This window comes from Somniosus microcephalus, chromosome 10 (assembly GCF_052327205.1).
Source record: "Somniosus microcephalus isolate GS21.2 chromosome 10, FLI_Smic_1.0, whole genome shotgun sequence".
Classification (NCBI taxonomy): domain Eukaryota; kingdom Metazoa; phylum Chordata; class Chondrichthyes; order Squaliformes; family Somniosidae; genus Somniosus; species Somniosus microcephalus.
The window spans coordinates 10199731-10215926 of record NC_140996.1 but is presented as its reverse complement, the minus strand read 5'-3'; the positions used below and the strand labels follow the sequence as shown (position 1 = coordinate 10215926).

General features: G+C 49.8%; 1 protein-coding gene across 8 annotated transcripts in view; it reads right to left on the bottom strand.

Moving 5' to 3' along the window:
* Nucleotides 1–16196, bottom strand: part of LOC147111436 (dedicator of cytokinesis protein 9-like) — a 499826-nt gene that overhangs the window by 205395 nt on the left and 278235 nt on the right. For all 8 annotated transcript variants that reach the window (XM_085998427.1, XM_085998430.1, XM_085998428.1 and 5 more), the window contains exons 4-5: nt 15389–15471; nt 10693–10762 (exon numbers count right to left, since the gene is read on the bottom strand). In XM_085998427.1, the coding sequence (XP_085854553.1) occupies nt 10693–10762; nt 15389–15471 (153 nt within the window). The remainder of the gene's footprint in view (nt 1–10692; nt 10763–15388; nt 15472–16196) is intronic.

Below are 16196 nucleotides of genomic sequence, written 5' to 3'. Positions count from 1 at the left end.
GCGCGAGGCTAAAGCGAGAGTCAATGAGCTATTGATCCATGGAGATCATCACACCTAAACCTGACCCTGTCCACAAAATCAGGACAGTAATTATGAGCAATTTATTTTCTACTCACCGCCCCCTCCCCCCGCCAAGGTAGAGACTGACTGCAACATCCTCACTGCCATTGAGGCTGATATTTAAAGACATAGGAACAGGAGGAGGCCATTCAGCCCCTCAAACCTGTTCCACCATTCAATTAGATCACGGGCTGATCTGTATCTTAACTCCATCTACCCACCTTGGTTCCGTAACTCTTAATACCCTTACCCAACAAAAATCTATCGATTTCAGTTTTGAAATTTTCAATTGACCTCCCAGCCTCAACAGCTTTTTGGGGGGGGGGGGGGGGGGAAGAGTTCCAGATTTCCACCACCCTTTGTGTGAAGAAGTGCTTCCTGACATCGCCCCTGAACGGCCTGGCTCTAATTTTAAGGTGATGGCCCCTTGTTCTGCACTCCCTGCCCCCACCAGAGGAAATAGTTTCTCTCTGAACCGAGATTGGACCTGGAAACTTGGGCCTAGAAATTCATTAAGGCGCTGCCAGCTTTGCGCCCAGTTAATGCCTAAAGGGTGATTTTGCGCCAAAAATGAGTTTGCGCAGATATTCAGCGCAGCGATATTGGTGGCGGTAGCCGTTAGCGCTGCGCCAGCACCGATGATGTCATCGGTGTGCGCAGTGCCCCGGTTCCGCCCCGAAACCGCGCCGATCCCCATATTTAGTTGCGGCCGCCTCCTCCGAAGCAGCCGCAAACAGCGACCAGAAAACGGGGCCGTCCTGCTGCCTTAGTGGGGCGCTTTAAAGCGGAAGGTGCGGCCGGCCGCTTTTGCGGCGGCCGCCTGCCCGCACCTCCTTCCCTGGCCTCCTCCAGCCCCCCCACCCCGACATTGCCAGCTGCTTTCCGCGAGCCCGGCACTTCTCCGTGGTGCCGGGCTCATTTGCCGGCACTATCCAGCGGCGATCTCCCCGTTGCAGGCAGGCAGCTCCCCCTTAAGAGAAGGAGGAGGCCTGCAGTACCGCAGCCTGCCGCTGCGCAGCGCCTGGCGCAGCGGCGCCAAGAGCGCTGATATTCAGTGTCAGCGCACCAAGCGGAGGCGGGCACACCCTGGTATAGCGCCCGCTTCCGAATTGGGGCGCTAACAATGAATATCTGACGATCGCTATAGGCTTCCCGCCCAGCGCTAACTTTTGGGCGCTAGCCAGCTGGCGGGGCCATAGTGAATTTCTAGGCCTTGGTGTTCTATATGGATCAGTAACACAGGACATGTTGCGCTTGCTTATTGAACCCAGGCAGGAAGGGAGCAGAAAAAGAGAGTGATGGGGCAGCACGCTTGAATCGTGCCAACCAGGGAAATGTGGCCAAGCATGCATCACAGCCTAGATCCAGAAACAATCTCTGCATAAAATCAGGTCATTTGAACCGTTGCATTTTTTTTTAATTGAGAAAAACGATCTGGTCGCAAAGCACTGAAGATTTCAAATTACATTTACAAGGGTTTTGCAATTTCTACTTTGAGACTAATCCTACAAACTGTGCCAGTGAAGGACTGGCACATCATCAAAGTCCTGCTTTTTAAGGTTAAACTTTATAGTTTAAAAGGACAAAATTAATATTCCTCAATTTTCATGTTTTGCTAAACAATTCTTCGCCCAGTATGGTTTTAGCCTATTCCATAACAAGGTGATTGTGTGCAATGTTTGCAAAGGCAAATCACCAGATCGACTCAAAATTGAGATGTGGTGCAAATCATTTTGTACAAAGCCAAACAGACAGGAGATTATCCAACCACTAACGCTATTTATTTTATATTCGGGTGGAGTCTAAATACTTGGACGTCAGCAGTTTGTTGTTTTTTTTCCTCTTTACAGCACGGTGGCACAGTGGTTAGCACTGTTGCCTCACAGCGCCAGAGACCCGGGTTCGATTCTGGCCTCGGGTGACTGTCTGTGTGGAGTTTGCACATTCTCCCCGTGTTTGCGTGGGTTTCCCCCGGGTGCTCCGGTTTCCTCCCACAGTCCAAAGATGTGCGGGTTAGGTTGATTGGCTATGATAAATTGACCCTTAGTGTTAGGGGGATTAAATGCGTGGGGTTACGGGGATAGAGTGGGATATGGGTTATGGGGATCGGGTAGGATATGTGTCGGTGCAGGCTCGATGGGCCGAAATGGCCTCTATCTGCACTGTGGGGTTTCTGTGATTTCTGTGACTATCCTGATAATCGTAAACCTGCACCAGAATACACATTACAGGAAACTCTTTGGTATCCGGCACCGACAGGATCGCCGTGTTGCCGGTTGATTAAAAATTCCGGATGACGGAGAGGGTTATCTACCGAGGCTATTTTTAACAAAGAAAAATTAAAAAATCAAGAAATGTGCAGTATACAGTAATTGGGTACTCACCTACAGAATGTTGTGTTAAATGGATGGTGGAAGATGCTTGATTGAGTACAGCACTGCCAGTTGAGGGGAATCCATAACTCTTTAATCGGAAGAGACTACCGGCAGCGCAGGAGACACACAGAAAAATGGCGGATCGGAAGAGACTACCGGCTGCGCGGGAGAGTCAGACTCCTGTTATTGAGGTGTTCGGACTTCCGACAGCGCCAAGAAGCCGAGTAGTGGAAGTTTGGAGAACTACCCCCACTGACTAACTCGGCCACCGCGGGAGACTCGGGCTCGGCAACATTGCCGGTTATTGAGGCGTTGTTTTCGGAGTGAGAATTTTGCCGGTTAATAGGGAATTCCGGATATTCAGGTGCCGTTTAAACGAGAGTTTCCTGTACTTCAAATTCGAGTGACTGAAGAGAGTTAAATGACATTGGAACGGCAGGGGTATTGAAGCACTGTAGATTCCAATCGTTCTGGCCACCAAAAATTCTAATCACAATGATGTTCAGTTGATGTCCGTGGTCTCCGACTAAAGATAAAAGAGACAAGGGGTCGTATTTTGCGACCCCCCACGGGTGCGTACGAGCCCGAAGGGGCCGCGCAAGTTCCGGGTTTAGGCATGCGAAGGGCATCCGCGGGCAGAGAGTGACGCTATTTGCCCAACTTCCGCCCGCTGAATGCCCGTGAAATTCTTATGCCTGGTATTTACCAGCATAAGAGTTTTCAAAAATAGAAAAAATAACATTTTATCACTCATATAGACATTAAAAACCCTGTCCAATAAGGTAAGTTTATTTTTAGCCTCGTTAAAACATTTTTTTTTTAATTCAATGAATTAAATTTTTGTTTAAAATATTTAATTTAGTGGCATTTTAATTAATTTTAAATATGTAATTTTTTTTTAATTGCATGTGTTTGTGTATTTTTTAAGTGATCCCTGTTCATACTTATGGGGATTCTGTACGTACGGAACTCCCATAAATATGAATGGGGATTCCCTTCTTTTATTGGTTGGGCCGGCCACGTGATCCTAGGGGCGCTTGCGAACCGCCCGCACCCGGGGATACATAGGCCGCTACCCACGCGGACCCGAAAAGGCCCAGGATCGCGAGTCTCCGCACCTTCCGGGCCACCAGATAAATGTGTAGAAAGCCTGCAATCGCAAATTTTGGGCCAAGATGCACATACAACAAAACTATAGCCTCTGGCAAGCAGAGAGCTGGGCCAACGTTCTGCCCTGTTCCCTGTAGGAGTTCCCTTCACTGATTATGTACCATGATGGGAGAGCTATTGTATTGAATGAAATTTGACAGCCATATATTACTTTCTCTCAAACAACTGAACCATAGAATCGTACAGCATAGGGAGGAGGCCATTCGGCCCATCGTGCCGGTGCCGGCTCTTTGAAAGATTCTCTCCAATTAGTCCCACTCCCCCCTGCTCTTTCCCCGTAACCCTGCAAGTTTCTCCTTTTCAAATATTTATCCAATTCCCTTTAGAAAGTTACTACAGGAAACTCCCTTTTAACCGACACCTAAATATCCAGAAAACTCTCTTAACTGGCAAAATTCAGGAGTAGGTTCAGGCAAGTTATACTATATATTAGTGGCCGTGTAACAGGGACTCCTGGATCTGTGGTCGTGTAACCGGGGCTCCTGCATCAGTGGCCGTGTAACCGGGGCTCCTGGATCTGTGGCCGTGTAACCGGGGCTCCTGCACCTGTGGCCGTGTAACCGGGACTCCTGCACCTGTGGCCGTGTAACCGGGACTCCTGCACCTGTGGCCGTGTAACAGGGACTCCTGGACCTGTGGCCGTGTAACCGGGGCTCCTGCACCTGTGGCCGTGTAACCGGGGCTCCTGCACCTGTGGCCGTGTAACCGGGACTCCTGGATCTGTGGTCGTGTAACCGGGGCTCCTGCACCTGTGGCCGTGTAACCGGGGCTCCTGGATCTGTGGTCGTGTAACCGGGGCTCCTGCACCTGTGGCCGTGTAACCGGGGCTTCTAGATCTGTGGCCGTGTAACCGGGGCTCCTGCACCTGTGGCCGTGTAACCGGGGCTCCTGGATCTGTGGCCGTGTAACCGGGGCTCCTGCACCTGTGGCCGTGCAACAGGGACTCCTGGATCTGTGGCCGTGTAACCGGGGTTCCTGGATCTGTGGTCGTGTAACCGGGGTTCCTGGATCTGTGGTCATGTAACCGGGGTTCCTGGATCTGTGGCCGTGTAACCGGGGTTCCTGGATCTGTGGCCGTGTAACCGGGACTCCTGGATCTGTGGCCGTGTAACCGGGACTCCTGGATCTGTGGCCGTGTAACCGGGGCTCCTGGATCTGTGGCCATGTAACCGGGGCTCCTGCACCTGTGGCCGTGTAACCGGGACTCCTGGATGTGTGGCCGTGTAACCGGGGTTCCTGGATCTGTGGCCGTGTAACCGGGGCTCCTGCAGCTGTGGCCGTGTAACTGGGACTCCTGGATCTGTGGCCATGTAACCGGGGTTCCTGGATCTGTGGCCGTGTAACCGGGGCTCCTGCACCTGTGGCCGTGTAACCGGGACTCCTGGATCTGTGGCCGTGTAACCGGGGCTCCTGCACCTGTGGCCGTGTAACCGGGACTCCTGGATCTGTGGCCGTGTAACCGGGGCTCCTGGCCCTGTGGCCGTGTACGGGGCTCTCGTATCTTAGTAAGTATACCTCTCTGTAATCCGGACGTTTTGATCAACCGGCACCACACCGGTCCCGTCGGTGCCGGATAAAAAAAAGTTTCCTGTATTGAATCTGCTTCCCCCGCCCTCTCAGGCAGTGCATTCCAGATCGCAACAACTCGCTGCGTTAAAAGAATTTCCCCTCTGGTTCTTTAGCCGATTGACTTAAATCTGCGTCCTCTGATTACCGACCCTCCCGCCAGTGGGAACAGTTGTCTCCTTATTTACTCCATCACAACCCTTCATAACTTTTTACCATCAGGAGTTACCACAAGTTAACAATTTTAGCACATTAAAGCCTCCAACCTCATCCTTATTATTTGCAGATGGGCATGTACAAGACCCCAGCCAGACTGCGGGACGTCTTCCATGACACAAAAATAGAGGAGGGAGGCCGCAAAGATTAAGTATATCAAAACAAGAGAACCACAGGAATCTCAGTTGATATAGTACAACATATAAAGTATAAACACAGAGTGAACTTTAAGATGCGTTGAACTGAATTGCTGGATACCACATTACCACACCCTGTTATCTTGGGAGCACTCGCCATAGTTTAGGTTGGGAGCCTTTTCCTAAACACAACATAGGCTTGGATAAGAAAGTTTTACAAAGACAAGAGTTATCTGTTCTTATTCACAGTTCCTCAAAAAGAGGAAAAATGAATCAAAGTCCTTGTTGGTAGTGGCCTTTATTACAAGAGGATTTGAGTATAAGAGTAAAGACGTCTTACTGCAATTATATAGGGCCCTGGTGAGACCACACCTGGTGTATTGTGTACAGTTTTGGTCTCCTTACCTAAGGAAGGATATACTTGCCATAGAGGGAGTGCAACGAAGGTTCACCAGACTGGTTCCTGGGATGGGGGGATTGTCCTATGAGGAGAGATTGAGTAGGCTAGGCCTATATTCTCTGGAGTTTAGAAGAATGAGAGGTGATCTCATTGAAACATACAAAATTCTTACAGGGCTCAACAGGGTCGATGCAGGGAGGATGTTTCCCCCTGGCTGGGGAGTCTAGAACCAGGGGTCACAGTCTCAGAATAAGGGGTCGGCCATTTAGGACTGAGATGAGGAGAAATTTCTTCACTCGGAGGGTGGTGAATCTTTGGAATTCTCTACCCCAGAGGGCTGTGGGCGCTCAGTCGTTGAGTATATTCAAGGCCGAGATTGATAGATTTTTGAATATTAAGGGAATCAAGGGATATGGGGATAGTGCAGGAAAGTGGAGTTGAGGTAGAAGATCAGCCATTATCTTATTGAATGGCGGAGCAGGCTCGAGGGGCCAAATGGCCGACTCCTGCTCCTATTTCTTATGTTCTTATGTTCTGAGCTGATGTTCTTGGCTCTATCTTCAAAGAGTTCCAGTAAATAGGAACAGGAAGAGGCCACTCAGCCCCTCGAGCCTGTTCCACCGTTCAGTGAGATCATGGCCGATCTGTATCCTAACTCCATCCACCCGCCTTGCCTCCACATGCTTTTATACCCTAGTCTAGCAAAAATCTATCCATCTCCAATTTAAAATTATTCATTGAGCTAGCAGCTTCTGCTTTTTTGTGACAGAGTGCTCCACATTTCTACCACCCTCTGCGTGAACAAGTGTTTCCGAACTTCTATCCTGAACAGACTGGCTCTGATTTTAAGGTTAAGTCCCCTCGACATAGCCTCCACAACCAGCGGGAAAAGTTTCTCTCCATCTGTCCTATCGATTCCTTTTAAATCCTAATAAACCTCAATCAAATCAACCCTTAACCTTCTATACTCCAGGGTATACAAGCCTAGTTTGTGTAATCTCTCCTCATAATCTAATCCTTGGAGCCCTGGTAACATTCTGGTGAATCTGCTCTGCACTCCTTCCAAGGCCAATATATCCTTCCCAAGGTGCAGTGCCCAGAACTGTACACAGCACTCCAGTAATCACAATGGCCCAGTAATTCCGGTCCCAACGCGGGAGTACGGACGGGGTACTCACACGTGGGCCCGCTGGAAGTGCCGGATTTCAGCATGCACAGGCGCATGCGCGGGAAACCGGCATTTCCTCCAAGGGGTCCAGAGGTCCAGGTTTGCCCGTGTGCAAGGGCCTGAACTTTCTACACATATAAAAAGGAGGCGTAAGGAATGGATTCTTGCAGGTAAGTGGTCTATTATTTAAAATTATTACATTTTTTTCCACAGCTTCATTGTTTTTAAGGACTTTACAGTAAGGTAAGTTTATTTTTAGACCCGATTTCTGAAAAAATTATTTTTTTCAAAAATTTTATTAATTGTTTAAAATAGTTTTTTAAAGTTATTTATAGTTTATTTAATTATTGGGATGTTTTTTAAAATTTTATTTAAAGTTAAACTAGTCTTTTGGGCGCCCGTACGTTTCATGAGTTTGACAGTTCTTACTATCAAACTCATGAATGAAGTTTCCCCTCCCCTGATTGGCTGCAGAGTGCTCACCTGATCCCAGCCGGCACATTGCACTAACTACGCCGCTGGATCAGGTAAGCACAGTGCGCCGACATCTGAACCGGGCCAGTGACAGGAATTCCAAGCAGGCCCAGGCTTCAGATGTCGGCGCGCCGGGTGAGTGCACATCGGGGGCTTGCACGCGCGGCAAGCCCCCGAACCTAATTTCTGGCCTACTATTTTAAATTATGGAAACATGAGTGCATAAAGCAGGACCGGAAGATCTTTACAACTGTAGAAGTTCATTTAGAGTCCAAGTAGCAAATCCAATAATTTCAAAACTATTACGGGATACGAAGCGAGGCGGGAACATTATCTGTGAGGAGGACACAAAGACTCTGCAAAGGGCGACAGGCAGGTTAAGTGAGTGGGGAAGAAGGTGGCAGGTGGGAGTATAACTTGGGGAAATGTGAGGTTAGGAAGAATAGAAAAAATGCTGAGAAACTTTTAAACGTTGATGTTCAGAGGGACCTGCGTGTCCTTGTACACGAATCACTGAAAGTTAACATGCAGGCACAGCAAGCAATTCGGAAAACAAATGGTATGTTAGCCTTTATTGCAAGGGGACTGAAATACAAGAGTAAGGAAGTCTTGCTGCAATTATATAGGGCTTTGAGTCCACACCTGGACCATTGTGTACTATTTTGGTCTCCGTACCTAAGGAAGGATATACTTGTGCACAGTTTTGGCCTCCTTATCTGAGGAAGGATATACATGCTTCAGAGGCAGTGCAACAAAGGTTCACTAGATTGATGAGAGGGCTTTCCGACAAGGAGAGATCAAGTAAAATGGACGTATAGTCTCTGGAGTTTAAAAGAATGAGAGGTGATCTCATTGAAACATATAAGATTCTGAGGGGGATTGACAGGGTAGATGCTGAGAGGTTGTTTCCCCCTGGCTGGAGAGTCTAGAACCAGGGGTCACAGTCTCAGGATAAGGGGTCGGCCATTTAAGACTAAGATGAGGAGGAATTTCTTCACTCAGAGGGTGGTGAATCTTTGGAGTTCTCTGCCCCAGATGGCTGTGGATGCTCAGTCGTTGAGTATATTCAAGACAGAGATCGATAGATTCTTGGACACTAAGGGAATCAAGGGATCCGGAGATCGGGCAGGAAAGTGGAGTTGAGGTCGAAGATCAGCCATGATCTTATTGAATGGCGGAGCAGGCTCGAGGGGCCAAATGGCCGACTCCTGCTCCTAATTCCGATGTTCTTATGAAACATTTCAATCACTATCTATTGGATGCTTGCAGTTCCTTCAGTCGTAAATGCATACATGCAAGAACTGTTTATCCAATTGTTTTTCAGTTAAAGCTGTATTCACATTACAGCTTGAAATTCACAATGATTCGAAATCAAAAGCTTTTCAAACCTAAAACTGGGCAATCCGGGTAAATTACGATACTCTGCAGTCTTCAAAATCAGATCTGAAGTCAACGGGCTGAATCTTGCTGGAACAGTAACGGTGAGTTAACGACGCACAAATCGGCGAGTAAGTTCAGGGGATGAAGAGATACACATGAGTTGTGAAGCTTCAGAACTCGCTGGTCGATTTGCACATTACTAACGGGCTGCGTCGTTAACACTCCCGTTACTGTTCCAGCAAGATCCGGCCCATTGACTTCAGAGCCTCCTCGTTATTTTTAAGAACTTGCTGGATTTGCGCATCAATTACCCGTTAATTACCAGACTTGACATTCTGCGGCGAGGTTAAGAGCCGAAGGCCTAGAAATTGGCCTGAGGCGCCCAAGCGGCGCAAAGTTCGCCTGGGCGCTGGAATTTGCACCGCGATCGCCGCATTAGCGATCGCCGCAAATTCAGTTCAAGTGCCCCTAGAGGGAGACGGGGCGCGGCTCGAGGCGCTCCGCGTCCCTCTTAGGGCGCTGAAAGTGAATTTTGCAGCGCTACGTGCCGCAGCGCCACACGCTGCGGCATGGCACGCTGCGGTACTGCAGGCCTTCCTCCCCGTTAAGGGGGAGGGGCCTGCAACAGCGCGAGCCCCGATCGCGAGTGCCGGCAAAAGAGCCCGGCACCAAGGAGAAGTGCCGGGCTCTCGGGAAACAGCCGGCAATGCCGCGGGGGGGGGGGGGGGGGGGCAGGAGGCCGGGGACGGAGGTGCTGGCAGGCGGCCGCCGAAAAAGCGGCCGCCCCGCACCTCCACCTTAACTTGCAGCTCTGCCGGCGCAGCAAGGCCCCGTGAACCGGGCGCGGGTAGCGAACGGCGCTACAGCGCCGTTCGCTACCAAATATCGCGATCGGGGCGCTGCGCACACCAATGACATCATCGGTGGCGGCGCAGCGCAAAAGGCTAACGCCACCATTAGCGCCCCTGCTGAATATCGCGAGAGGCGCAGCCAGTGGCGCTACAGCCACTGACTGCCTCTTCAGGCGCTAACAGGTGGCGCTACTCACCCAATTTTTCCCCCTAAGTGTCTTTTTAACGATGTGATCATTGTTAATGCAACGTCAATCAATCTCTCTGGCCCAGAATGGGAATAATTTAAACCGTGGAGTCTCATTCCTTTGAGGTGGTAAATTGTCCTCAGAAATTTAAAGTCAAATTTAACATTTTTACTTTTCCTTTCTGTCTCGTTTTCTTTCTCTCTTAATCCAATCTTTCTTTCACTCTCTTTATTTCTCCTTCTGTACCCGATTTGACTCTAATTCACCCGATTTCCTTCTCCGTCGTTCCTCTGTTTCTTTCTCAATCCTTAAATCCCATGGGCTAAGGAGACAGACTGTTGGTCCCGTCGTGCACCGAGGTCCCAGATGCCCCCTTGCCCTAGCCGCCCCGTTATCAGCTCGCACTCCCAGCGAGTTGCAAAGTTGAAGGGCGAGGAGAAAAAATCTAATGGGTCACACGGCGAGATGACTCACTCCAGCAAGATTGGATTTGAGTGAGCAATCCTGCGATTTACAATTTCTGTCCAACGTGCTTGTGCGCATATGAAGCAAGTACTTAAAATGGTTCGGGTGCACAATCGTTCATTGGAATCAAGATGAACTTCAAGGCTGGAGGGGGAAACGGGGCAAAACAGCCCCTGTAATTCCGTTCAGATCTCCCCATGTAACTGGTGTACAAGCGAAGCAGAAGAATATGTGATAACTACCTCATCTTTGTCAACGTCTTCATCAACTTCAAAAATGTGGACTGGAAGCTTTTCTGGTCTGGGTGTTTTGCTGTGAGGAAAAAATAAACAAACACACTGTAATCTGGCAAATATAAAACAATCGTTTTCTTCAAAAATCCAGACCTGGGCTCAACAAAAATAAGGTAGCAATTTGTAAAAGAAGTCTTGTATTTATATAGCGCCTTTCACGTCCACTGGACATCCCAAAGCGCTTTACAGCCAATGAAGTACTTTTTGAAGTGTAGTCACTGTTGTAATGTAGGAAACATGGCAGCCAATTTGCACACAGCAAGCTCCCACACACAGCAATGTGATAATGATCTGATAATCTGTTTTAGTGACGTTGATTGAGGAATAAATATTGATCAGAACACCGGGGAGAACGGCCCTGCTCTTCTTTGAAAGATTTTTTACGCCCACCTGAGAGAGTAGACGGGGCCTCGGTTTAACGTCTCATCTGAAAGATGGCACCTCTGACAGTGCAGCACTCCCTCAGCACTGCGAGCGTCAGCCTAGATTTTGTGCTCAACTCCCTGGAGTGGGATTTGAACCCACGACCTTCTGACTCAGAGGCGAGGATGCTGCCCACTGAGCCACAGCTGACACAAAGGGCAACACTAAATCAGACAATCTGCTGAAATTTGCTCTACTCATCTGACTTGTGCAAATTCTGGTGCAATTAGAAACCTGTTCAATAGAATCTGGCTCGTTAGGCTTAATGGTCTTTTCCTGTTCTTAAAAATTCTGATGTCCTTACGGTTCAACAGTTTTTTTTGTATTGGGTCAGCTCTGGCTCAGTGGGTGGCACCCACGTCTCTGAGTCACAAGGTTGTGAGGCCCACTCCAGACACCTGAACACAAAAATCTCTGCTGACATTCCAGTGTCGTGCTGAGGGAGCGCTGCACTGTCGGAGGGGCAGTACTGAGGGAGCGCCGCACTGTCAGAGGGGCAGTACTGAGGGAGCGCCGCACTGTCGGAGGGGCAGTACTGAGGGAGCGCCGCACTGTCGGAGGGGCAGTACTGAGGGAGCGCCGCACTGTCGGAGGGGCAGTACTGAGGGAGCGCCGCACTGTCGGAGGGGCAGTACTGAGGGAGTGCCGCACTGTCGGAGGGGCGGTACTGAGGGAGCGCCGCACTGTCGGAGGGGCGGTACTGAGGGAGCGCCGCACTGTCGAAGGGGCAGTACTGAGGGAGCGCTGCACTGTCGGAGGGGCGGTACTGAGGAAGCGCCGCACTGTCGGAGGGGCAGTACTGAGGAAGCGCCGCACTGTCGGAGGGGCAGTACTGAGGGAGCACCGCACTGTCGGAGGGGCAGTACTGAGGGAGCACCACACTGTCGAAGGGGCAGTACTGAGGAAGCGCCGCACTGTCGGAGGGGCAGTACTGAGGGAGCGCTGCACTGTCAGAGGGGAGGTACTAAAGGAGTGCTGCACTGTCGGAGGGGCAGTACTGAGGGAGTGCCGCACTGTCGGAGGGGCAGTACTGAGGGAGTGCCACACTGTTGGAGGGGCAGTACTGAGGAAGCGCTGCACTGTCGGAAGGGCAGTACTGAGGGAGCGCCGCACTGTCAAAGGGGCAGTACTGAGGGAGCGCCGCACTGTCAAAGGGGCAGTGTTGAAGGAGTGCCGCACTGTCGGAGGTGTTGTCTTTCGGATGAGACGTTAAACCAAGGCCCCGTCTGCTCTCTCAGGTGGACGTAAAAGATCCCATGGCAATATTTTGAAGAAGAGCAGGGGAGTCCTCCCCGGTGTCCTGGTCAATATTTATCCCTCAATCAACATCACTAAAACAGATTATCTGGTCATTATCTCATTTCCGTTTTGTGGGAGCTTGCTGTGTGCAATTGGCTGCTGCGTTTCCCACATTACAACAGTGACTACACTTCAAAAAGTACTCCATTAGCTGTAAAGCGCATTGGGACGTCCTGAGGCTGTGAAAGGCGCTATATAAATGCAAGTCTTTTTTGAGGTGCAACCTAATAACACTTGTGTTACTGCACAGAGGACTGGTTCACACACTGGCACCGTTGGGATATTGCACAAATAATGTCCTTTTGACGTGATGGAGAGCAGACGAGCGCAGGGGAACGGTAGCGTAGTGGTAATGTCACTGGGCTAGTAATCCAGAGGCCTGGACTAATGATCCGTGAGACGACAGCTGGAGAATTTAAATTCAGTTGATTAAATAAATCTTGAATTAAAAGTATCAGTAATGGTGATCATGAAACAATCGGGATTGTCGTAAAAACCCATCTGGTTCACCAATGTCCTTTAGGGTTAGGAAATCTGCCGTGGTTACCCAGTCTGGCCTACATGTGACTCCACACCCACAGCAATGTGGTTGACTCTTAACTGCCCTCTGAAATGGCCTAGGAAGTCACTCAGTTGATGGGCAATAAATGCTGGCCTTGCCAGCAACGCCCACATCCCATAAACGAATTTTTAAAAAACAAAGCTCATTTTTACACTGCAGACCATTCAGTACAGTAACTTCGAACGGGTTTAACTGGTGTGGCAGTTAACACGCACCGTCTCAACATACATAGTAAAAAGATTTGGTCGGTGTATCCTTCTGGCCATTTACCAGTACCTATTTTTCTTTTTTAAATCAAATTTTCGAACTATATTTTGCTATTCTCTGGACTCACGCCTAAAGTGAAAGCTTTCGACAGCAACAGCTTGATGTTAACAACAACAAGTTGCATTTATGTAGCGCCTAACTTTGTAAAACGTCCCAAGGCAACTGACAGGAGTGTAATCAAACAAAATATGACACCGAACCACATACAGGAAACTTGGCGATATCCGGCACCGACGGGACCGAGCTGCTGCCGATCTATCAAAGCTTCCGGATAGACCAGCGCTAATGTTGAAGGATACGGAGGTTTTCATCTCCGTATCTGACAACAAACACTGTTGCTTAGCAACAGCTTGTAATCACTCGGCCCGTACCTTGGAAGCGTCTCTGAAGCTGTTGCTAAGCTACAGAGATGCTTTCCGGAGCCTGACTGTTAAAAAAAAATGCTAGAAGAAAAAAAACCTAACCAAAACGGCTGCTGATTTCTGCCGTTAGATCGAGGTTTCCGGACATACAACCTCCGGATAAACCAAAGTTTCCTGCATTAGGGCAGGTGGCCAAAAGCTTGGTCAAAGGAGCGTCTTAAAGGAGGAAAGAGAGGTGGAGAGGCGGAGAGGTTTAGGGAGGGAATTCCAGAGCTGAGGGCCTCAGCAGCTGAAGGCACGGCCACCAATGGTAGAGCGATGGAAGTTGGGGGATGTGCAAGAGGCCAGAATTGGAGAGCGCAGAGATCTCGGAGGATTGTAAGGCTGGAGGAGGTTAGAGAGATAGGGAGGGGGGCGAGGCCATGGAGAGATTTGAAAACAAGGAAGAGAATTTTAAAATCAAGGCCGTTTCTGGGCCGGGAGCCAATGTTGGTCAGCGAGCACAGGGGTGATGGGTGAACGGGACTTGGTGCGAGTTAGGACACGGGGCAGCAGAGTTTTGGATGAGCTGAAGTTTACGGAGGGTGGGAGGTGGGAGGCCGGCCAGGAGTGCGTTGGAAAAGTCGAGTCTGGAGGTAACATAGGTATGGATGAGGGTTTCAGCAGCAGATGAGCTGAGGCAGGTTCGGAGTTGGACGGAGATGGGATGGGGAACGAGGTGAGAAAACCTCTAAATAGTCACATATGGACAACTATTATTCAGAGAAACTTTGTGAATTAATGACATTAGTTTGCCTGACATTAATTCAGTGCGCTACAGTAATTCCTTTGAGTCAGTTCTTTCGCTGTTTGAAAAACTACTAATCCAGGAAATTAGATAGGATTCAAAATGTTACACTCTTTGGCCTAGAAATTCACTATGGCCCCGCCAGCTGGCTAGCGCCCAAAAGTTAGCGCTGGGCGGGAAGCCTATAGCGATCATCAGATATTCATTGTTAGCACCCCAATTCGGAAGCGGGCGCTATACCAGGGTGTGCCCGCCTCCGCTTGGTGCGCTGACACTGAATATCAGCGCTCTTGGCGCCGCTGCGCCAGGCGCTGCGCAGCGGCAGGCTGCGGTACTGCAGGCCTCCTCCTTCTCTTAAGGGGGAGCTGCCTGCAACGGGGAGATCGCCGCTGGATAGTGCCGGCAAATGAGCCCGGCACCACGGAGAAGTGCCAGGCTCGCGGAAAGCAGCCGGCAATGCCGCGGGAGGGGGGAGGGGGTGGAGGAGGCCGGGGAAGGAGGTGCGGGCAGGCGGCTGCCGCAAAAGCGGCCGGCCGCACCTTCCGCTTTAAAGCGCCCCACTAAGGCAGCAGGACGGCCCCGTTTTCTGGTCGCTGTTTGCGGCCGCTTCGGAGGAGGCGGCCGCAACTAAATATGGGGATCGGCGCGGTTTCGGGGCGGAACCGGGGCACTGCGCACACCGATGACGTCATCGGTGCCGGCGCAGCGCTAACAGCTACCGCCGCCAATACCACTGCGCTGAATATCTGCGCAAACTCATTTTTCGCGCAAAATCACCCTTTAGGCGTTAACTGGGCGCAAAGCTGGCAGCGCCTTAATGAATTTCTAGGCCTTTGTAATTCATGACATTTAACTGCAGCTGTGAAGGCGAGCCTCTATTTTTAACCTGAAACAGGTTTACTTCAAAAAGTAGACGAAGTATCAGTGAGAAAACAATTCACTCACTTTGGCAGCTGCCTGAAGTCTCCCGAGTAGTCTTCATATTTGTAGTGAACGAGATGCCAATCAGAGTTGTAGGTCCTGATACACTGGAAAACAAAACCAAGGTAATACTCAGCATTGCATGTTACACGGAATGTACAGCACAGAAACAGGCCATTCGGCCCAACTGGTCCGTGCCGGTGTTTCTGCTCCACACGAGCCTCCTCCCACCCCTCTTCATCTCACCCCATCAACATATCCTTCTATTCCTTTCTCCCGCATATGTTTATCAAGCTTCCCCTTAAAGAACCCCCTTCCACAACCTCCCCCCCGCCGAGATATCTGCGCTCCTCTAACTCTGCCCTCTTGAGCATCCCTGATTATAATCGCTCGACCATTGGCGGCCGTGCCTTCTGTTGCCTGGGCCCTAAGCTCTGGAATTCCCTGCCTAAATCTCTCCGCCTCACTACCTCTCTTTCCTCCTTTAAGACGCTCCTTAAAACCTACCTCTTTGACCAAGCTTTTGGTCACCTGTCCTAATTTATCCTTATGTGGCTCGGTGTCAAATTTGTTGTCCTAAAATACTCCTGTGCAGCGCCTTGGGACGTTTTACTATATTAAAGGCGCTATATAAATACAAGTTGTTGTTGTTAAATGCATCTATGTACCGAACCTTTAACCCTCAACTTGTATATTTATTAAAGAATTCCAAGAGCTACAGTTTGATTCTCAAATCATACTCTACACAGTAACAGAACGCACAACTTGCGTCGGATCTATTGCTGGAAATAGTGCGCCTAAAAAAAGTGATTTTTTAATATTTTGCTATGCT